At 36.5% G+C, this 23859-nt stretch overlaps 3 protein-coding genes and 1 pseudogene across 5 annotated transcripts; 2 read left to right on the top strand and 2 right to left on the bottom strand.

Moving 5' to 3' along the window:
* LOC119985901 (grpE protein homolog 2, mitochondrial-like) lies at nt 1-7465 on the top strand. Of its 3 annotated transcripts, none has more exons than XM_038830368.1 (6): nt 1-226; nt 5684-5897; nt 5975-6174; nt 6294-6461; nt 6767-6895; nt 7005-7465. In XM_038830368.1, the coding sequence occupies exons 1-6, from the start codon at nt 89-91 to the stop codon at nt 7113-7115; spliced, it is 960 nt and encodes a 319-aa protein (XP_038686296.1). In that variant the 5' UTR covers nt 1-88; the 3' UTR covers nt 7116-7465. The 3 variants fall into 3 exon arrangements, with proteins under 3 accessions (XP_038686296.1, XP_038686297.1, XP_038686295.1); XM_038830369.1 differs by lacking the exon at nt 1-226 and adding an exon at nt 4456-4701 and having other exon boundaries at nt 5981-6174; XM_038830367.1 differs by lacking the exon at nt 1-226 and adding an exon at nt 4456-4701.
* Nucleotides 7466-7683: 218 nt separating this feature from the next.
* LOC119985903 lies at nt 7684-9604 on the bottom strand. The gene is made up of 3 exons (XM_038830370.1): nt 9165-9604; nt 8586-8732; nt 7684-8044 (listed from the first exon to the last, which is right to left on the bottom strand). Exons 1-3 carry the CDS (start codon nt 9474-9476, stop codon nt 7916-7918), a joined length of 588 nt encoding a protein of 195 aa, XP_038686298.1. The 5' UTR covers nt 9477-9604; the 3' UTR covers nt 7684-7915.
* Nucleotides 9605-10880: 1276 nt separating this feature from the next.
* On the bottom strand, nt 10881-15140 carry LOC119986137 (annotated as a pseudogene).
* A 2717-nt stretch (nt 15141-17857) lies between these two features.
* LOC119985837 (trigger factor-like protein TIG, Chloroplastic) lies at nt 17858-23734 on the top strand. Its single transcript, XM_038830265.1, has 13 exons — nt 17858-18211; nt 18528-18611; nt 18919-19047; nt 19660-19748; nt 19936-20119; nt 20719-20809; nt 21384-21538; nt 21965-22057; nt 22156-22248; nt 22628-22708; nt 22862-23011; nt 23163-23258; nt 23405-23734. Exons 1-13 carry the CDS (start codon nt 17861-17863, stop codon nt 23480-23482), a joined length of 1674 nt encoding a protein of 557 aa, XP_038686193.1. The 5' UTR covers nt 17858-17860; the 3' UTR covers nt 23483-23734.
* Nucleotides 23735-23859: the final 125 nt, after the last annotated feature.

Raw genomic sequence — 23859 nt, 5'->3', positions numbered from 1 at the left:
TGCTTTCTATAATTCCCATCCTTCTCTAAGCCCCTTTTTTATTTCGCATTCTGCATACCCTGTTTATCATCTCGTTCGGGATTCGGCAATGGTGGTGTCTAGGCTTTTTTCGAGTGTCTCAAGGAACGTGGGCCGACGGGCCTTGCTACTCTCCGCTTCGCAGAAGCATCAGGTCCCGTTGATCTCCCATCACCTACACTCCCTTGCTTATGAATCTCGAAACAAGGTATGTTTAAATAGAAAAGACTGGATTTTTAAGTAATTTTGGGAAAAGGGTCTTGTTACGATTTAAGGGTTTGGAGATACTCGATTGAAGATTGATTATTTAGTTTTGGGGTTTGATATCCTGCAGGTTTTGGTAGCCATGGATTTAGGGTTCTCTTTGTTTAGTATGGATTTCTTTGTTTAATATGGATTTCGTTTATGATTTGATTTGTGTTTCTGCTATTGAAGTTCATAATTTGATCTGATGACCATTTTATAGCTTTTGTGACCTTTTTTTTTTGATCCTTTCTTAATATTGCTTTCCATTATCGGTGATAACTTGAAGTTGAGTAGTTCATTCTGTCTTTAATTTTATTTCCCATTTCCTATCATATCTTTTATATATATTTCATGTTTCTGATTATCTTTTATCGTGTGGAATTTGTAAATTGTATTTTGCACGGGCTGTGTGATCCGATTTGGAAGTGTTAAATGGTGTAGCTTTTATTTGAGAACCAGCAGAGGTGTAATTTTTTTCTGACAGGACCGTCAGGCTCCATTTGGTGCCCAGTATGTATGGATGGTATAATTTTGTTATCCAATGTATAAGTTAACCATTGTATAAATTGATCTATGTTTTATAATCCTATCTATTGTTTGGAAAACATTTGGTGTTAGGCTTGTATAGTATGATTATTATACAATAATACAATACAATGTTTGTTAAACAAAATCATATTATAAGATATGTGGTAATATATCGGAAGTCGGAAATACCCCAACTAAAAACTTACTATTTTTTTAATCATTTTACTCTTATAAGTTTTTGTATGAAAATTTAAAGATAAAATATGTTAGATTTTTGTGGCTATGGTGTTTTTGTGACTTGAGTTTTTTTTTTAACAGTACAAGCATTATATAAAGTGGCAAGTGGCTAGGGTTTGTTATATTAAGAGGTTTTTTTTGGTCATTTGTTATGGTACCTCTTATACTAAGCACTGTGTATAAAATAAAAATGAGTTGGGACCTTTTTTTTTTTAATACTATAGCCTGTACCATATAAGAGTCCATTTTTGCATAAAATTATACTATCATGAGTTTTTAAGGAATTATACTCTCCTACAAACGGACCCTAAATGTCTAAGCATGCAAGGCAGTAATAATCTGGGTAATTAATTGGCTAGATACAATACAGCAAAAGAAGGAGAGTTATGTTTATTGATTAAGCATTTAAGGGATCATTTTCCCCCCCTAGTGTTTTTCTCCTGCTTAAAAGGTTTTCTATGTTGTGCCCATGATAATGGTTCCTGGCTTCTTGATCGTTAATTAGGCTATGAAAAGCCGACTCAACCATCAATACGATTACTCTTTTCGTTATTGAGATGGGTGTATGGGACAATTAGTCATCGTAAAATTTTATATTGTTCTTTAAGATATTTTAAATTTTTGTATGCTTAGACTGGTTCAGAATTGGATTTCATAATATATCATAATTGAGATTGTCTTGATTGTTTTATCAGTATGAAAATGTCAAGACAGCAGCCCCTTTGGGTGGTACTAAATGTGCTTGTTTTTAGCTTTAGTAATGCAGTCTAATATCTTCCTCTCTACTTGGACACCTGTGATACACTTTTCTAATTTCCCCAAGGTCCAATCTATGTATCCTTATTTTCTTTTCTTCAAATCCAGAGTTTGAAATGTAACAAATTGAAATTACATCCTTATGTGCACTTTTATGTTGCAGATTCTTACAAGTCAAATTCCTCTCTTAAACCATTCAGTCTTCAATTCCTTCCCTTTTCAACGATTTGGGATGTCCTCTTCTTCTGGCCCTGGCCCTACTGAGAAGGAAACTGGAAGCTCCACAGTCGTTGATCCAACAAATGGTAAAGTTTCTGATCAAAACAGAAGCATCAGATTCTGATAGTTCTCGAAATATTTTCTTACGAAGTTTTGTTATGGCATTTATAACTGGAGTCTCTATCGCCCTGTTTAACTTGGCCTCTGGTTTAGGTGGGCAGACTGAAGCCACTGGTCAAAAGAATGAACAATAGCCCTTCATGAATGAACTAATGACTAGAGGACCAGATATTGACAATATCTTCATGCAGAAATATCTATTTTATACCACCCTACCACCCTATATACGGAACTATGGAAGTGACACAGAATCCCAAACTATTATGTCTCGGATTGTAAGTATCCATGAACGTTCAGTAGTTGGTTTGATTCTTTTATTAATATAATCTTTTCACTTCTTATGAATTAATGATTACCTAATGAGTTAATGATGTTCCTTCTCGTTTTCTTTATTATAGGCTAGGCACAATTTACGTGTCCGTGTTATTAGGCCAGGTGAAGAAGAAGTTACTCAACCACTCGAAAACAAAGAGTTTACTACGACCATTATTTTTGGGATAGCAACAGCTTTTTTGTCCCTGGTAGTTATTCATTTTTTCATGCACATTTTTTTGCGCACTTATTTGTTCCGTCGCGCTTTTAGCATTTGTGTGAAAGAAGGGGTGCCGGTGGATTTTGCGGCTGGGTTTCATGAAATGAAGCTCACCCCAGTCCTTCATGGAGATGAGCTGCAAACTGTAAGTATCCATTAACATTCAGTGGTTGGGGTTGTTTCTTTTATTCATACGGTCTTCTCATTTTCTACAAATTAATGATTACCTAATGAGTTAATGACGTGCTGTTTCATTTTCTTTATTATAGGCTGGGTACAGGCTAGATGACCACATTATTAAGCCAGCTGAATTCGAAAACAAAGGGTTTATAAGACAATCATGGAAAGCAATCACTTCACTGCCTCTGAGAGTTTTTAATTTTATCACGCGCTTTGATTTGGTCTATGACACTCTAAACTATTATGAAAAAAAAGGGGTGCTCGTGGCTGTTGAGGTTGGGATTCTGGGAGCAAAGGTCACCCCTGTCCTTCGTGGAGATGAGCTGGAAAAAGAAGTGGCGCTCGTGGCTGTTGAGGTCAGGCATCTGCGAGCAAAGGTCACCCCAGTCCTTTATCAGAAATGAAACTTATGCCCACATGAGAACCGATAATGGGGATTCGGATGCCACATTAGCTTTATGGACCTTTTTTCTGGTTCAATGGAACACACTGAATTTCCTGTCTCGTTAGCCTTGAGTTATGCAGTTTAGGATACTCTATAGGACAAGTATCCGTCTTTATTTGGTTATCTACTTAGTTATCTAATCTTTGTAATAAAAGATGAAGCAACAAGTTGCTATTTTGCACTTCATTTGTTCTTTCAATTGCTTATATATATCAGGGTTTGAATTTTTAGTCAAAAGATGAAAGATTCATTTCCAATTCTTGCATTTGGTGATCTCTTATCCTTCAGGTATCCTTGTTCATGAAAATTCCTGGTGTCAATATTGTTGTACAAGGACAATGAATGGATGTTTTATGAAAACATAATCCATAGCCATTAAATTTAAATGCCACAAGCTATTCTATGTACATACATACCTTAACCTATTTATTGTCATTATGTTTGCCGTGAATTAAGACAGTTTGACTAATCCTTCTATTAGGTGAATTGTTCGTCAAACTGATTGATTAGTCGATTATTATCATTATTAGATTGATAAAAAAATCGTTTGAAAATTAAATGAAAAAATTGATCAATTTGACAACACATCGTTAAATTTAATTTATGTGAAAAATTGAAAAGAAAGAAAGAAACATCGAAACTCTAGAAAATCTATCCTTGACTGCCATTATTCAATGGGGCACGACTCCTTTTTGGAAAAAGGTCAATGTTACGTACCCCATAATATAATCTCAAAAATTCTTTAAATTTATGTGATATTAAAATAGTTATTAATTAAAAATATATATGTAGGACTCATTTCACATCCAACACTTCACATTAAATGGGGTCTTTTGGGGTCACTTTTTAGGGATTTCAACAAATATGTACTATGTTTTTTTGAAAATTGAAACAGAAAATAAAAAAAATAGTAGAAAATAGAAAACAAACCAAACAGGCCTAATTATTTTCCCCACTCAATTGCTTCGAGACTGTTCTGGAGCTAACCTAATTGATTGAATAAGAAAATCAGTGAAATCAACAAGACAATAATACCCTTCAACAATTTCAGAAAATCAATAGAAAAGGACAGTAGAGGGAGGAAGAGTATAAGGGTAAATTGGTAACCTTGAATTATCCTGTCACTACTTTCTTTCTCCCCAAGCACTACGTTTGTTTTCTGTCTATATCAAATCTCAGTCTCTCAAAACCCCTGTAAATCTGTAATTCCCTTCCTTCTCTAAACCCTTTATTTATTTCGCATTCTGTACACCCTGTTTATCATCTCGTTGGGGCGTCGGAGATGGTGGTGTCTAGGCTTTTCTCGAGTGTCTCAAGGAACGTGGGCCGACGGGCCTTGCTACTCTCTGCTGCGCAGAAGCATCAGGTCCCATTGCTATCCAATCAGCTCCACTCTCTTGCTTATGAATCTCGAAAAATGGTATGTTTAAATAGAAAAAAGACGGATTTCTTTAGTCATTTGGGGAAAAGGGTTTTTGTCAGGGTTTAAGGGTTTGAGATAGTTGATCGAAGATTGATGATTTCTTCCCTTCCTTTTATTAATTTAGTATAGTCGTCTGGGCTATTCGATTGTTGAGTTTTTGGGTTTGATATCCTATGGGGTTTTAGCAGGGTGTTAGGGTTTTGGTTGCAATTGATTTAGGGTTCTCTTTGTTTAATATGGATTTCGTTTAAAATTCAAATCTTTAGTGTTCACTTGTGATTGAAATTTTAGATCTTTTGTGTTTGTGCTTGTGCTATAGAAGTTCATTATTTTTGGTCAGAATTTGGTCTGATGATAATTTTATAGCTTTTGTGACCTCTTTTCTGTGATCCTCTCTTTCATAATGCTTTTTCTCTTCTTTAATTTGATTTTCAATTTCCTATCATATTTTTTTATATATATTTTCATGTTTCTGATGATATGTTATCCTGTGTAATTTTTCTGTCATCCTGCCTCCTGCTGATTTGGAAGTGTTAAATGGTGTAGCTTTTATTTGAGAAGCAACAGAGGTGTACTTATTATGTATTTCCCCAAGGCTTATTGAACGCTAATTAGGCTATGAAAAGCTTACTCAATCATCCATGCGATTACTTCTTTCGTTATTGAGATGGGTATGCTTGATCATCATACAATTTTATATTGTTCTTTCAGATATTTTAAATTCTTGTACGCTAGACTGTTTCAGAATTGGATTTCATTATAAATCATAGTTAAGATTGTCTTGATTGTTTTATCGGTATGAAAAATATCAATGCAGCAGCCCCTTTAAGTGGGACTCCTTTCTACTTGGACAGTTGTGTTAGATTTTTCTAATTTCTCCAAGGTCCAATCTATGTATCCTTATTATCTTTTCTTCAAATCCAGAGTTTGAAATGTAACAAATTGAAATTACATTCTTACGTGCACTTTTGTGTTGCAGATTGTTACAAGTCAAATTCCTCTCTTAAACCATTCAGCCTTCAATTCCTTCAATTTTCAACAATTCCGAATGTCTTCTTCTGCTAAACCTGAGCCTACCGAGAAGGAAGATGGAAGCTCCACAGTTGTTGATCCAACAAATGCTAAAGTTTCTGATCAAACAAAAGCGTCAGATTCTGAGGAGACTGAAGCCACTGATCAAAATAACGAATCAGGTTTATTTTCAGAATCCCAAACTACCATGTCTCAAACTTTAAGGAGGAGGAGAGGTACTTAACGAACTGCATTTCTGATTCAGATTCAGAAGACCAAAGTGACCTGTCAGTGGATGATTTGGTGAAGGTTGTCACGGAGAAGGAAGAACTCTTGAAGTTAAAGCATGAAGAGATAAAGGCAATGCAAGATAAAGTCCTTCGAAGTTATGCAGAAATGGAGAATGTCATGGAGAGGACAAGACGCGATGCAGAGAACTCAAAAAAATTTGCCATACAGGTTTGTGGCAGCTGCAACTAAATTATGACTACTAGCTATCTGAATTTTTAGGATTTATGGAGTTGTTCAGTTCTTGTCTTGGAAGTCTTATACTAATGTCTGGGTTAAAATATGCTCAGAACTTTGCAAAGAGCCTCCTGGATGTTGCAGATAATTTGGAAAGAGCTTCTTCTGTGGTCAAGGTCAGTTTTTCGAAGATTGATACATCCAAAGATGCTGCTGGAGCTGTGCCACTGCTTAAAACGCTGCTGGAAGGGGTTAATATGACTGAGAAACAGCTTTTGGAGGTATAACTTCTTGTAGCTCGATCAATGTCACTGTCTGTACCTGATTACTGGATATAGCATATGAATCTGACTCATTGTGATTTCGATGCTTGTACATGTTTTTTCTGAAGTTCAAAGTGCCTTGTCCAATATTTTGATTTCAACCATATTCATCTTAAAATGGAAAAAATAATTTCTGTGGTATTTTTTCGTATTATTTTAAATATTGTGAAACTCAGCTCTGTTATGTTGGTTTTTGATATAAAATAGGTTTTTGTAAAGTTCAATTCTGTTGTTAAGAGATCTACATATGCTATTGCTTTCAGATATTTAAGAAGTATGGCTTGGAAAAATATGATCCTACAAATGAGCCATTCGATCCACATAGGCATAATGCAGTCTTTCAAGTACCAGATAATGCAAAGCCTCCAGGAACAGTTGCCCATGTCTTGAAGGTATCCATGAACATTCAGTAGTTGGGGTTATTTCTTTTATTAATTTAGTCTTCGACGTAATGATTGCCTAATGTGGTAATGATGTGCTGTCTCATTTGCTTTACCATAGGCCGGATACATGCTACATGACCGGGTTATTAGGCCAGCTGAAGTTGGTGTTACTCAAGCAATGGAGAATGGCACTGCTGACAATGCAGCTGGCAAAGACTCTGAAGCTTGAACATATGAATTGTAGAATTGCTATGGCCCGACTTATGTCCACATGAGAACAGATAACGGCGGTTTGGTTGACACATTAGCTTATCGACCACTGTATTTCCTGTCACATTAGCCTTTGAGTTATGTGGTTTAGAGAGTTCTTCAGGCCAACTATTTTCTTCCGATCTTTCTTTATTTGATTATCTACTTGGTTCTTTGTCATAAAAGATAAAAGCAACAAGTTGCTGTTTTGCACCTCATTTGTTCTTTCGATTGCTTATGTATTAAGTGTTCCAATTTTGAAATGGACAAGGTTTGGTGTGGAGACCAAAAGATGAAGACCCATTCCTTGGGCCCTATTCAATTCATGCATTTGGCTTGTGCATATACCTTGACCGCTGTATACTATGTTGGCTGTGAATTAAACGGTTTTGACTATCCTTCTATTAGGTTACACCAGCAATATAAAGAACCCACTCTTAACAAGCACCAGTCAATGGGAACGAATCCCTTTCTTGTTCAAGGACCAGGCAATCATTGCAATATATCAGAGTCTGATCAACAGCTTAAGAGAAGAAAAGACAGCCAGATAATATGAAGGGGAGAACTTTTCATGTAGCTGCCACAGCATAACTATATATACAAGGCAGTAAACTAGGCGCAAGATTAAGAGATTTTGTTGTAAATACAAACTGACCTCACATAAGCACGGAAGATTACAAAACAAGTCTACAATTTGATTACAAAGCGGAGCAGTGTTGAGTCATTTCAGTGCAGAGATTACAGTAAGGGGTATGAACTTTCATCAGCAGCAGCTTTGTATCAAGCCATAGTCCAAAACCGACCTGAGCTTGCACTTTTCAACTGAGTATCTTTGCTCTGGCCAAAATCACTACCGCCAACGTGGCCTTTCAAGCATAAACCCAAATCCAAATGACTGATTTCTGAATCCTGCCAAGTCAATATACCAAATTTGGAATCACATTTGCAAGAACCATCAAATTAGGCATTGAAGCTATGGCATGATTAGTGCACACTTTAAACACTTTAATGGTGCGGTAAATATGAGATGGAAACCAAGAAAATCACCAACTTCAATTTTATGGTATTGGAAAGGAATTATGGTATGTGTTCCTAAGTTTGTTCTTAAGGAATGCATATTACCCTTTGGATGATTATTAGAGAGGCTAGCCTAGGAAGGATATTAGAAGGATGGAATGGTCTAAATTGCCTAACTGTCAAAGCATTTGGTCGGAAGAGAATATCGGAGCTTCCAAATGGATCAAACACTCAAAAGAACTTTTTTCAGTTCTGATTGTCCTTCATACTACAGTGTATGTTGTTCTCTGTACAATTTTCATAACTGGTTACACACAAGTTCCAAACCTTTGAAATAAGATGAAGTACTAAAGAATGTTGGATAGGAGTTATTAAAGAAACAACACCAAACAACTGAAGTGCGATAAATTACATAAAACATCATGTTCAGTACCTTTGCTTCTTTCTTCAACGCGTTGTCCGCATTCAGTTCATTGCCTTTTGAAGTTGGGGAATTCTTAACTTGGCTAATCTCCCTTGTTTTAGATTCATCTTCATCATTTTTCGCACTTCTCATCTTCTGTCCTTCAATTACAGAAACCTAACAAAGATAGAGGTCAGTACCTAAGCAGCCTTTAACACACAAATCAATGGCAAAACAACAACATTTTCACTTTCCTAGTGAGCCATCACGAATTCTGCGCAAAATCGAGCCAAATCAAGAATACCAACTATGGCTCAAAATTCCCAATTTCAATACTACAACAACTCTAATCCAATTTCAAAAATCATCACTTTCCATGTAAACGAACCCATAACAGAGTATGGAAGAAAACCAAAAGTAGAACTTACAGCAATATCAACAAACCAGAACTAAATCTTCGAACTCAAAAGACCCCAAATGAGAGCATCTTTAGCCTCCCCTGCCAAAACCCTAGCACCCAAAAACCCCATACAAATAGAACATATACATACACTTAAAAAATACACACCAATATACATACATATCAGGACTGTAAGTACATGTACTCACCGGAGTGTATCGGAACCTGCGTTTGGGAGGCTCCTCCTCACCGGCAGTAGCTGCGTCGTCTGTAGCGGCAGTGGCAAGGGGTAGTGGGGTCCAGCGGCAAAGGACGAGGTGAGAGGAGGAGACGTTGTTGCTTCCATTTCCGTTGCTTCTATGGTGGCCGTTGGATTGGGAATGAGAAACGACTGCGGGAGACGGCGACACGTTTACCCACCTCTTCTTCCACTTCCTCACCGGGCCACTGAACACTGAAGCCGTCGCTGCTGAACCGGACCGGGACGAGGCTCGGCCCAGCCGCGACCCCACTCCCTCCATGTCTAGTTTCGCCGAAATTTTGAGCGAGCTATCAGTGACTGAGATTCTCTGGGTTTGGGGGGGAAGCTTCAAGGTTGTCTCGGGGATTGTTAAGCCCAGTGAGCGAGGGAGAGTAAGTGGAGCAGGGTATTCACGGTCGGTTTTGTTCGGTTATGATTTTATTTTACATAAATTTAATAGATTAATTTATTCGATTTTTTTATCGATTTCCATTAATATATATTTGACAATAATCAATCAATCAATTCATCGATTTGACGATGAATTTGATTGGATGCCCGGGACCTGCTGTAATTTTATTACAACAGATCCCACTGTAATATCCTTTTTGAGCATTAACAATTTTTATTTTTATTTTTAAAAATCATAAATATGTAGTGTTCATTGCAACCACAACGATATGTTTTTTGTTCGAAACAAAAATCAAATTCAATATGAAAAAGATATGACAATTCTAGACCATCGGATATAAACTCAAAATATTTGATGTTTTGATTACAACGAATTTGATTTTTGTTTCAAACAAAAAAATATACCGTTGGGTTCGTTATGAAAAATACTATATATTTATGATTTTTAAAAATAAAAATAAATTTTTTTATTACCCATAAAGGGCATTACAGCGAGACCTGCTGTAATTTTATTGCAACAAGTCCCCGGCACCCGAATTTGATTTGCCTCAAATGTATTTTGCATTAACTAGTCAATTACCCTATAAACACATCATGATTAGCTTGAATGAAAGCCCATGTATGTATACTTTTGGTGTCTATATAATTAGGGTTTGCCCGTTTGAGGGGTTCAGGGGTGTTGGTTGGGAGGTGTTGGGTTGGGGGTGTTGAGATTTTTATATATAACCTTGTAGAGAGATTTGGTCCCAACAATCACGAACGCCTAAAACAGTCAAAGGTTGGGAGGTGTTCGGGACGAATACCTCCCAACCCAACACACCTGAACATCTCAAATGGGCAAGCCCTTAATAATTAGTCTTTTGGGAATCCCACTTGGTCTTTTGATCTAAGTACAATGATTCTCTTTGGTGATTTAAAATTGTTCAACTCTTCCCATGGATAAATTTTTTATTTTTTTTTGTATAATTTCGGACAAAAATCATTTTGATACGGGACATTCTACAGAGCTTAAATTAGCAAATTAAATATTTAATAATAAAAATAATAAAAAGAGTACAACTATTGAAAGATACAACCAAACAAACTCATAACCATTCAAGCGTTGCTCAACTGGCTGATGAAGAATTTTCTTCAGATGGGGAACTAAGTTCAACTTAAAATTACGATCATTAAAACATTGCATTCTCACTCTCTCTCTTCAGTACTCAAGAACACAGACGAGCCAAACAGTGATCTAAAGACTAGTAAAATAGCCATGGAAACAGGATTAACTCTATTCTTGGATCGGAATATGCTCAAAGAACAATAGATTGATGTAAGGTTTGAAAAAATCCGGATTAATACTGTATGCATCCTGGTGCTTGTACAGCACCTCTATAAAGCGTGCAAGGTTAAGAACTCTCTTAAGGATATCCTTTGATATTGGTGTTGGCTTTATGAATTCTTCATTTATGTCCTTCCAAGCACTCTTGACTTGTCTTCGGAATTCTTCAATCACCTCTTCTCTAGACACTTTGTGTTGCTTCATATAAATTTCAATTCCTGTGGCGACGTGTTCTCTCTTCTCCTCATGCTACAAGTAGTAATATTGCAATAGTTAATAACATTGAATATATAACTACACCCAATTCATGATGCCCTTCGAACAACTGAATGAGCATAAACCTCGGATAGCCAGAACCACTAATCTGACAACAGGAAAGATTGGGTCGAAACCCCACTATACCATGAAAACCTCAGGAAAACTAGTTTGAACTCCCTATCTTAGCGACATGTATCCGTCTTAAGTCTAGAGATATATAACTGAGTTATTGTTCTATAATTCCGAAACCCTAATAAATTCTAACTGCTAAATCTTAATATATGTCATTTTCCAAAGAAAAAATGATTTCAATATGGTTTTGGGGAAATTGTAGCTAAAATAATGGTAGCCGCTCTCGTTCCGTCGACAACTAGATCTGAAGACGTTCTAGGCCTCAAAAAGCATGCAAATTTGTGTGAATATCCGGGATGTGAATTCTGTAGCACATATATGTCTAATTTCTGCAGTTTCAATTGTTTCCAATTTCAGCCCATCCGAGTCCTAATCTATACACTAGTATATGTATTTTCAAGATTTGAGAGCTCCACAATTCTCGAGAGTTTACAATTTACATCTAATGGTGAAGAAAAAGTCAACAAGTTTTAAAAATGAAAAAACAAAGATGTGATGGTGTGATGTGGCACACCTCTCAAACCATATGATTCAAATTATTGATTCTACAATTCTAAACGAATTACGGATCCCCCAAATCCGCATTTTCATACCTCAGGTGATACAATGTCGTCTCATAGACGACATATCATCATAGATGCTTTATCGATCTTTGGAATGTTTTTCAGCCATTCAAATTCCTTCACTCTTGCAACTTCTCCCATTCCGAGAAGAGAAGCTATTGCCATTGCATGATAGCATGTGGAGGTCAACGCGTTCTCCATATTCTCCTCGAATGTAGGGATGCAACCTTTGTTCAACCATTCTACCTCAACCAGGCAGTTTCTCATCACTTGTTTCACCTAATAAGAAAACACACTAGTTGACGTTAGGGTAATTTGCATTACAGCAATGTGAATTGACATCATTGCATTGGTTCTGTTATACCACATCAACGTAAAAACGTCGTGTGCCAGAATCATGGAATAATTACTCATGTACCAATGTGATTATATGTATAACACTAAATCATACCGCATCTTTCGCATAAAAGACACAGTAGGATCTTCCTTCATCTTCCAACTCATTTTCAAATCCCTGATAAAGATCTAAGATTGTTTTGTAAAGAAGTTTTATGTTGTCTGGTACTTGATCGATTGCTCCAAAGTCCGACCTATAAAATATAATAGAGAATGTTAAAGGGATCATATACATCACCAAATTATACATAGTAGACTTCAATCACATATGTATTCCGACAGTCAGAGAAAACAAACCTTTGTATTGCATCTGTAAAAATTTGGAGTTCTTCAATTGTACCATATGCATCGTATGTGTCGTCTGTGATTGTCGCTATCATTACCATTTTGGTGAAAATTATCCGAGCACGTAGTAAAAGTCCCACATCGGTTAAAGATGTGGTGACTATGCTCTTTATAAGGGCCAAGGCCACTTCTTACCACTATCAAGGCATTTTCCTAGGCTTGGGTGGGTTGGGTCTAGCCCACCTGCTTGGGCCTAAGGAGAAACAAAGCCGTGCGTGCCCGATGTATCCACAGGAACCAGATAACCCAAGGCGGACAATATTGTTGGTGTGTATAGGGGTGTGGATTTACAACATGGTATCGGAGCAATTCGTTCCTGTTGGACATGACCTCTACTCCACTTGTTGGGTCTGACATAACCCAGCCCACAAGTGCGGGGGAGTGTAAAAGTCCCACATCGGTTAAAGATGTGGTAACTATGCTCTTTATAAGGGCCAAGCCCACTTCTTACCACTATCAAGGCCTTTTCCTAGGCTTGGGTGGGTTGGGCCTAGCCCACCTACTTGGGCCTAAGGAGAAACAAAGCCGTGCGGGCCCGATGTATCCACGGGAACCGGATAACCCAAAGCGGACAATATTGTTGGTGTGTATAGGGGTGTGGATTTACAACACACGTGAGCAATGTGGTTCAAAGTATGTCCCAACAGCCCACATATAAGTTTCTACAAGTCTATCGCTTGCATAAGGAAAACTTTCGGCCACGTTTATGTCCTTACACCACCTGCAATACAACCAAAAGAAAAAAACAAAGGTCGGTCGAGTAAAAGGCAAGTGAGAGCTTAAATTGCAGAAGTTAAGTTTTGAATTAAAAATCTTCTACTCCGATACCATACTTTTCACATTATTTATATATATTCTAACAGTTTTATATATGTTACCTTGCAACATCGCTTAACTCTTGCAGATGAGTCAATTGCAATCGATTAAAATCTATCTTTGCAAACTTGAGCAACATTTCTCCAGGAGACGATGAATCATCTTGTTCGTAAAAAGAAATATGTCGTAATGTCTCGATTCTTGGTACGCCCTTGTGGAAGGGTTGATTTAAAGCATATGATATGTGTTTGGCAAGATGAGGACTACATTGGCTCTCCAAGGACGAATTTAGGTTGCTAGTTGTGTAAGTAATTGCTTCATCTAGAATTTCTTCTCCATGAATACTCAAATGTGATGTCTCATACAAGCTTAGCATTCCCTTCACATCACTGGCTAAACTCACCTTGAACTTGCCATCAATGCCCTTGAATTTATTGAAAACATCTACATATATATTAACAATCATTAATTCGTTAATCAATTAATTCAAAAATAAGAACTAAGCTAGGACTTATGTTTATTTGGCTGCTAGACGTGCGGCGGTGCTAGGCCAAGCCACGAACATTGCCTCTCCATGCCACGCGTGGCCGTTGGACATGAAGTTGTTCCAAGCCATACACACTACCCACGCCACGCATGGACGCTAGACGTGTGGTGGTGCCTAGGTAAAGTCACTCGTGTATGTACTTACAGCAAGATATTTTGTAACCGTGTTGTCTGAACACTCGAAACATGAGTGAAACAGTGAATGAATCAAGATCATTGTCGTAGAAAATGTTAGGGTACTCGAGATCAAAGATTTGATTAAGTGAATCTTCGATCTCCCTTTCAAAATGATACGATAAACCAAGCTGATACAACAAGTCGATCAATTTCACTTTCTCCACCGGGTTGTCGTTGTCGGATAAAGCCATTAGCATGTCTCTCACTTCAGTTTTCAGGTCTTCCACTTGGTTCGTGTACGATTGAATTGCCTGCAATCACAAGATTTAGATTCAATTTCGCAAGGTTAACTAAATGGAAAAAAAATAATATAAGCACTTGACTTACCGAGTCATTTGAAGGTAAAGAAGCTAGTTCATTGTAATCCCAGATCGGCCAATGGGCGCGGAACCTCTAGCTGGGATTTTGATGCCATAGATATCAAGAAATGCTGGAGTTATATGAACACAACAGCACTGATCTCTTGTTGTTTCCAAATCCGCCTATATACGTATAGATAGTACTATTTGTACATACCATTTTTGTTATATAATAATAATAGACATTTTTTGATTTAATAAGCCCAAGTTGTAGTGTATATTTGAACACATACCATCTTTCATCGTCTATCCAAAGGAATATATTCCCTATGTACGTCCTCAATGATTTATTATTATGATCAACAAGAGATCGCTCGGTTGATAATCAGTTTGGTTATACATATTTGTGCCTAAAGTTCGATTCCTCATCCAATGAGAAGTATAAAATATTATTTTGTATTAACATACAAATCAATTCAGCTTATCTTTAAGATACTAAAAAAAGGATATGATGATTAAATAATAGGGATAGGTTTAAATATATAATTATACAAATACACTTAAAGCATCTCTCTCCAAAGAGAGAACTCACCCTTTGTGAGATTGAAAGGGCAACTCACAGTCACAGAGATGTCATATGCAAGAACACTGGTTTCGAGGAGAATCGTAGCACACATTTTGATCTGTCGAAGTGTGAATTATTCCATTAGGATCGGTTTTCGACTTCGTATATAATAGTACAATATTGTTATCACATGTATAATTTAATTGTATAAGTTGATATATAATTTAATCATATCTAATGTTTGGAAAGAATTTGGTATCATACTTTTTTTTTGGTATTTTTTTTTCCAATAAAGTGTTCGGTTTTGTTGGACAAAATAATAGTATAAGATTTGTGATGATCTATCAGAATTACCCCCTTAGCTAAAATAATAATAATTTTTTAATAATTTTATCATTATCAGTGTTTCTATGGTAATCTAATGATCAAAAATCACAAAATGTTGTGCTTACATAATATAATTACAAATAACCTAATTATACATATAAAGCTCATCAATATCTCATCGAACAACGGCGCGCAGAACAGCTAGCTGGGATTTTCTTGCCATATATATCAAGAAATCCTGAAGTTATATGAACACAACAGCACTGATCAAGAATAACACATACATACATACATATATATATATATATATATATATATATGTATGTATATATACAGTATTTGTAGTAAACGGGATCTGCCTTTGCTTGTTTCTCCACCAGTGCCCATGTGACTAGTCACCATGTATTTAAATAATTAGTTGTGCCTGCAATTCCAGCAAAACATTTTAACAGAAGCATATTGTTCTGCTCAAAGTTTGGAGAAACAATACACGACACACCACCAGATCAAGCCTATGAAAGTACTGGTGTCAATAGGCCCCACGCAGGAGGGGGTCAATAGGCCCCACACAGGAGGCACAAATCAAGCCCACGTAGGGGCAAACTATCAAGCCCACGCAGGAGCAGACTAAGCCCACACACGTCCTTATAAATATTCGGAGGAGGTTAGACTAGAACCCATGACATCAGTCAGGGACATGCAAAGTTATTGCCACTCAACCAATGACTCATTTGTAAGTTTGGAGAATCTTTGTTTTACTAATAATATAAATCTTTTGATTTAATATGTCCAACCTGTAGATATCATATCTGGCATGCATCATCTATCGGAAGGAATATATTCCATATGTACGTCCTCAATAATTTATTATTGCGTTTTAATACACAAATCAATTGAATTAAGGAGAACAAATAATTATTGAATAATGTACACTAGTTAAGCGTCTACTTGGAAAAGAATTGTTCGTTTAGATGATTAAGTTAGCTATTTGAATATCTTAGTAGATGCGTGTGTTGGAATTTTGTGGAGCTTGTTCTTTTGTGCGTGGCAACCCGACTTTATGACCCAATCCAAAAAGATTGTTGCGAATCCGAAAGTAAATTTTAGGGAGTCTCAATTACTCCGTGGAGTGAAGGTGAGGGCTGATAGGTCCGAACCGAAACGCTCACCCTTTAATGTATTTTTCGGACCACTTGTCCAGTCGGGGGTTAAGGTTTGAACCGGCCCATATTAGTTCGACCCAGGTAAAGCGTTTGTTACTAATTTGGATGTTTGACCTATTATATTATGCACTTCACATCTTCCTCTTAACGATGTGAGATAAGATACCTAATCTTATTGGCACTCTGTAGCGCACTCAACACCATCAAACTTGACATTTTAGAGGCTTGTGGGTCTGCTCATTCAAGTCGGGTGCTACATACTCCCTCTTAGGACCCATGTTCTCGTTCTACCCACACGCCCACTAACGCCCGTGAGTGCCCATTAGGACTAGGCTGATGATTCGCCCATTAGGTGACAGTTCTCATATATTAAAAAATATATGATGATATTATAATAGGGAGAGGTTTAAATATATAAAGCATGCATCTTTAACCCTACATCGGTGAGAGGCTCTAGCAGCCAAGTTGGGAGGAGTACTCGGAGCAAATAAACATGGATGTGGAAAAATATTTGAGCTACTTGTTTAGTGAAGTATATGTTGTGACTAGGATTAGAGAGGTTTATATAGATGAGCTCGACTTAATGAGATTGAACAGTTACAACGTAACGGGCTAGATCCATATCCAAACCTTTCACAACTACTCATTAAAGTGTTCCTTATTGTTAAGTAGTATTTATTTCATCTCGTATTCAATGCGAGACTTTAAGTTTCCACTTAAAAGATTATATTTAACAAAATTAATTATGCCAATGAATAAATTAATTAATTACATTAACAAATATATTTTATTTAAAATACACCAACATATAGATACCATGATTTGTAGTGAAAATATAATAGAGAGTGATAATTTCCATCAAGAGTGAGTGATTCACCATGTATTTAAATAATTAGTATTGCCTGTAATTCTAGCAAAATATTTTAAAAGAAACATATATATATTGTTCAGCTCACACCCGAATCATTAGTTGGAGTACGTAAGAATGATGTGTATCACCTTGATGACTAGGATTAAAATCCCGCCTCCCCGTTTCAAAAAATGAACATATTGTTCTGCTCAAAGAAAGTTTGGTGAATTTGTTATACTAACAATAAATTATTGAGTTCAAGGTTCATATAAAGTTGAAATAGTATATATAATAATAAATTAATGAATTCAAGGTTCATAAAAAAATGAAAATGAGATTACTTTTGGGCCTTCAATCTCTAAAGGGTTTTTGTGGCTGAAGCCCCGGCCCGTAGTCTTGTGGGCCGGGTGGCTTCATCATGGGTTTATTATGCACAGTTTAGTAAAACTTAATACGCACCGTTTCAATACCGAAAAAAATCAAAACGAATAAATGTTGTGTGTGTTCACTCGGAGCCCTCTATCTTCAACTGCTGATACCTTCCTGCACAGACCAACAATGGAGCTTGGTATCAGAATCAGCCCCACAAAACTAATCAACGTGAATTCGATTTCTCTTTCCCTTCTAAACCCATTTCTTCAATTCAAGAACCCACAAGGATCATCCAATCCCCACAAGCTATTGTCCTTCTCCCGCCAAGTTCACCTACAGCAACTTCCTCAATTTCATCGATGTTCGAGCCGTTTCAAGGCTTTGGCGTCTCCTTCAGCTGTTTTTGGTGCAGAGAAGGACCAGCTTCTTTCCGACATTCGGATTACTGAAACCCAAGAGCCCAATTTGAGAGTGAGATTTTTTAATTTCCTTGAAATGTCCACTTTTGTGTTGCAAATTCTTTACATTTCTTACGTTTTTATTTTCATTGGGGTTTTTTGTTTGCATTTTATTTAATGCGTTAGTTTATTATAATGGGTCATTTGTAAAGACATGCTGGATAACCATCTAGAACTCCACAATGAAAGTAAAATTTTGATCTTTATGTCCTTTTTTGAGGACTGCTTGGACCCTTCTGACTTAAGTTTATATGGATGAACTCTGGATATGTGAATGGTTTTTTGATGGAATGGGTGTAGTTAAGATTTCTGTTTCGATAAATTTTCAGGTTAGGTTGAGTGTAGAAATTCCGCCAAATGTATGCGAGGATTGTTATAAAGAGGTTATAAGAGAACTCATGAAGAAAGCAAAGGTATGCGACACCAGCACTCAGATTTTCTGGATAACAATTTTTTTTAGTTATTTCGCATTTTTGGTGCTATATGTTGAGAACTAGTTATGCTCAATGGTGGTTATTGGGCCAAATCTAACTGCCAATGGAGCTCTTTTTGATATCATTATCTCACATGGAAATGTGCATTCAGCTAGTAAACAATGAAACAAGGAAATGACAAATCCTTTCATAGGAGTCTTGTAGTTTTGTCCACTTGAATATTCATGGTTGTTAGCTCATGAAAAGATAAGGTTAGTTCACATTTTGAATTGGTGTATGAACACAGGTCCCTGGATTTCGCCCTGGAAAACAAGTTCCCGAGAGTGTTCTTGTAGGCTTTGTCGGGAAGAAAATGGTCGAACAGGCTACAATTGAATCTATTTTGAAGAGGACCCTTCCACATGCCCTGTCTTCGGTATGCTGCGATTCTTGGAGCAAGTGTTGTCCTTTATTTTTGGATTTCGATTTTATATGCTTTTCATAGGTTAGCTACAATTTGCTCTGAGGTGCTTTTTTATTATCCTTGACAATTATATTTACTGCTTTAGATGTTCAGCATGGCACGGTGTTTCCAAGTTTTTGTTTCTTGTTCAAATACAGCAGGCTGCAGGACAGAAAAGAAAGCTGGTTTTTTTAAAAAAACATTAAAATGAACTGCATAGAAGATGGTCTCTAATCCATCAGAAGATGATCTTCTTGCAGTGGATGTAGAGTTAATTCTGTGAAGTGATGTTCAGGATAGGTAGAAGGGGTAAACTGAGTGAATTGTATTTTGAAAGTTATGAATTTGAGGCCTGAGAGTTAGTATTCATTTTGAAACTTCTGCTACGATGCATGATCTTCTTTGGGAAAATATACCGGTAGGCATATAAAAAAGGCTCGTCAAAGGTGATTTTCTCTTCGGTAATAACTTTGTGTTCGATAGACTATGCTAGGTCTGTTATGTTGTTACTTTTTAGATTTGGCCCTCTTATCATTTCTTTAGACAAACCAAGTGTTTAAGTTTGTGTTTTTGTTTGTTTTATAGGTAAGTGGAAAGGCGTTGAGGGACACAGTCCGCATTACAACCAAATTTTCCGATATGGAGAAGACTTATTCTACCCTAAAATCTATCAGGTATGTAATAGATGGATTTAACTTATCAATGCTTTACACTGCATTAATAATCTAGCATTCTTCTTTATTCATGTTTTTTCATGTTTTTCATGTATTTGCAGATGAAAGCATATGCTTCTGTAAACGGCTATATATTTTGTAGTTGCAGTTATATACTGTGTGCTTCATATTACGTCTTCTGTTCCAGATATGATGCTATCGTTGATCTGGCACCTAAAGTGAAATGGATCCCTGAGGATGCATACAAAAATCTGAAAGTTATAGTTGAAATAGACTGTGACATAGAAGCACAAAGAGCTGTTGACCAAGAACTAAGACGTCGTCACAAGTCCCTTGGTTCACTGAGAATCATAATTGACAGAGGATTACAGGTAGTTAATTACATATGTTTAAGATAATTTTAAAATCTAATTTTAACACCTTTTTTTTGTATATAACTTACTTTTGGTTGAGGTTAATTAGTTGACTTCTAGGAAATATTACTTCTGGTTAACCACCCTTGGTTGGAAAGAATCTCGTGAGTTATGATCTGGACGTATGGATGCCAATGCTTTGCTGACAATAAATTAAAAACTCTATCATCGAAAAATTGAAGTTCAATTACTTTTTTTTGAATAGATAAGTTCAATTACTGATCAGTTTTAGGTTCATAGACTTCAGTTAGCATACTGTTCTATAAGAAATGGAAAATGAAAACAAGGTTGGGCTACAAAAGAAAACTCATGTTAGGCTTCCATAGTGCCGGAATTCGGTAAGGTCGATGCTTTTATTTGTTTCCTGACATGCATGTGTTTTAATACATGCAAACTCTGTTACACTTTCCATGTATTTCTTGTTTCGTAAGTGTGAGATATGTTTTCTCAGTGTTCCATTTTAGTGAATACCTATACTTAGCATGCCATTTACACCAAGGCACAATTGTGCAAATCTTCAAACTTGATGCGCTTCACATCTCTTTGATCTTCCCTAGATTGGTGATGTTGCGGTCCTTGATATATCAGCAACGACAATTGATCAGGATGAATCAAATGTTCAAAATATTCCTGCTGCAGAGAGTAAAGGTTTGTAGTGTGTTTCAAAGCATAGTTGGTATTATTTTGTGCATTCTAAGTCTCAAATGTTCAAAATCTCTCTCCCTCTCTCCTAACACTTTTATTTCTTTATCTGTAATTTTCCCTCCCACTTTACAATTCGTAGCCTAGATTGTGTGTGTGAGTGCATTCTGTGAGGGTCATACGGTCATACCATGACTTATCAAAAAAGATAAAATAAAATGATATATCACGTTTTTAAAATAGAGAATGACACTTGGACATCATATCATGTGATCTACATGGAAAACGGCTGTTCCACATGATAATAAAACAAACCATGATTTTCACTAAATAATACTTTTGTTCATGGATCACCACCATGCTATTTTTGTTCATGTAAAGAAATCTAATTGAGCCTAGAAAAGGGCTCAAAGCTAATTGCCTGGTTATGTTTGTCTCAAAGGTCTTAAATCCAATTGAATGATATTTGCAACATTTTTTTGTCTATATCATGTTTTTTCCTCTTCTAGATCTATGCATGGTCTGTTTGCTTCCCTTTTCACAGCTTCCTCACCATTCTGCTTTATTACACACTTTGCAGGTTTTCACTTTGATACAGAGGAGGGGGATAAAGTGCTTCCTGGTTTCCTTGATTCAATTTTTGGAATTCGACGAGGTGAAAAAAAGTCCTTTCCTCTTGTATTCCCTGAATCATGGAAACAAGAGAATCTACGTGGTGTTCAAGCTCAATTCACCGTGAGTTCATTTCTGTATGACTCCAATGGACCTAGTACAAACTATGACTTGTACATTGTAGTTCTTCCTCCTCTTTCTCACATATGAGAGGACCTCACATTTCTGTCCAACTTTGAAAATAATTCAATTTTTGTTTTGATATTTGTTTAGAGATCCATGAACAAAAATATTATTCAATCCTTCAAAACCAGTAGACAATGAATTTTTGCCAAAAATACGGTAAGGAAAGCATGAGAGTCCCATTGGATTACAAAACTTATTTTATTTTGCATATTCTAGCATCAACTTTCAATCGAAAGGGCAGAAATGAAAAGTTCAAAACTAACAGTTAATGGATTCTCTATAACTGATGTAACATGGGGTGTGTTTGTGTATGTGGATTGTAAATTTTCCTTACCTTGCTTTTCTATTGACAATCTTGTTTAGGTTGAATGCAAAGAATTATTTTATAGAGATCTGCCTGAGCTTGATGACTCATTTGCTGAAAAACTTATTCCTGGAAGCACAACTATCCGGCAGGTAATCATGAAGTGAATTCTTATAAGCCATTGCCGTCAAAATTGGTATGTGATTAAATCTTCATGGAAGGTTTTTTCTTACTTTTTTTTTAATGACAGGTTAAGGAATCGTTATTGCAAAGATACCAAGAAGTAGAGCAAACAGCGAAAGAACAAGCGACTGATAATGCAATTCTGGACCAGCTTCGCCAGGTTGTTTTTTGTTCTCTTTATATTGTTTTTACCTTAAGATTGTTGGTTGACACTTCTTCATCTTTCAACCATCAGCTTGGCATGGCTTCTCTCTTTCATTGCTTGAGCTTGTGCTCATGCCTGTGAGGTTCATCTCTTTGTTTCATTGAGTTTTATTTGCTGGCGGTCCTCATAAGCTAGGGACATTACCTTGTGTGCAATTCCATACATTTAGGCTGCAAGACTTATTTCCTTACATAATTTGTCACGTAACTCAAATATATATTGGTACCAATGATGATCGGATGAGAACATTTGCTATTTTTACCAAGAATGTGCCTATTTTTACCTTTCGTCTGCTCGGTGAAAGCTGAATCGGTTTTTACATTGTTTGTATTAGATGGTGGAAGTTGATATCCCTCAATCCTTGTTTGAAGAACAAGGTAGGCAGCTGTATGGAACCCAGCTTCTCCAAATGCAGGTTAGTGCTAAGTGCTAATAGAATGGCTATTTTTGGGAGACCTTGAATCGCAAAGTCTAGCATCTTTTACTACTCAACTCCGATTACCTAACACCTCTCTTTTCATGTATGTGTACGCTTACCAGTTCTCTGTGTTACTTTATTTTGGTGTAGGCAACTATGAAACTGAATGAAAAGCAGTTAGCTTACCTATCAAGTGCTAAGGCAGTGGATGAATATTTGGAGCACAAGAAGGAGAATATAATAAATTTGATAAAACAAAATCTGGCTGTCGCAGACATCTTTGAACGTGAAAATTTGCAGGTATGTATGCATCCTTACTTGGGATATTCTTCTCTTCCTCGTTTTCTCGCTCATCAAAATGAGCTTGGCCACGATTGATCAAGCATCTTTACTTTCATCTACAATTTAGATTCTAAATCCAACTAACTTATCTAAAACACTGCGCCCTCAGTTCTCAACAGAGGAGCTTGTCAAAGAGATTGAGAATTCTGTCGAAGAGTTCAAGCGTAGCAAAGTAAAATATGACGAGGAGCGTGTGAAAGAGCAGGTTGGTTTATTACTGGTTGGCCTATGCAATGGCTTGAACCGCCTAAATCCTAATGTCTATTATTGTTACTTGTTCTAAATTGCTTTAGTGTTCCATAAACTGCATACTATGAACTTCAGATTTCATTCTTGTTGTGAACTGTCCAGGTTCAGGAGATTCTGGAGGGAGCAAAAGTGCTCGAATGGTTGAGAGAGCACGCAGAGATCGAGTACATAACCAAGTAAGAGAGAGCATAGGAGATGAAGCATAGGAACATTGGATTACATTCTCAAGCGGTATCATCACATCCCAGAATTTTTGTTTCTTCATAGATAATGTTGTACTAGTTGTTCAATAAAAGAAAAATACCATTTTGAATACTAAAATTATTTTTTATTTTTATTAATGTTTGTTTTTTTGATTGTTGGTCCGAATGTGACTAGTTCAAGGAAATCCTCGTTGCTCTGGTAAATCCCAATTCCTGTAGTTTTTGTAAACCTTTATGTATATATATCTATCTATATATATACATACATATACATGGATGCATATACACACTCTTCAACGTTGAGACACACATACCCTTCCTACGTTCCTTTCTTCCTTCCTTTTTGCTTTCAAA

Source organism: Tripterygium wilfordii, chromosome 19, assembly GCF_013401445.1.
Source record: "Tripterygium wilfordii isolate XIE 37 chromosome 19, ASM1340144v1, whole genome shotgun sequence".
Classification (NCBI taxonomy): Eukaryota; Viridiplantae; Streptophyta; class Magnoliopsida; order Celastrales; family Celastraceae; genus Tripterygium; species Tripterygium wilfordii.
This window is presented reverse-complemented; position numbering and strand designations above follow the sequence as displayed.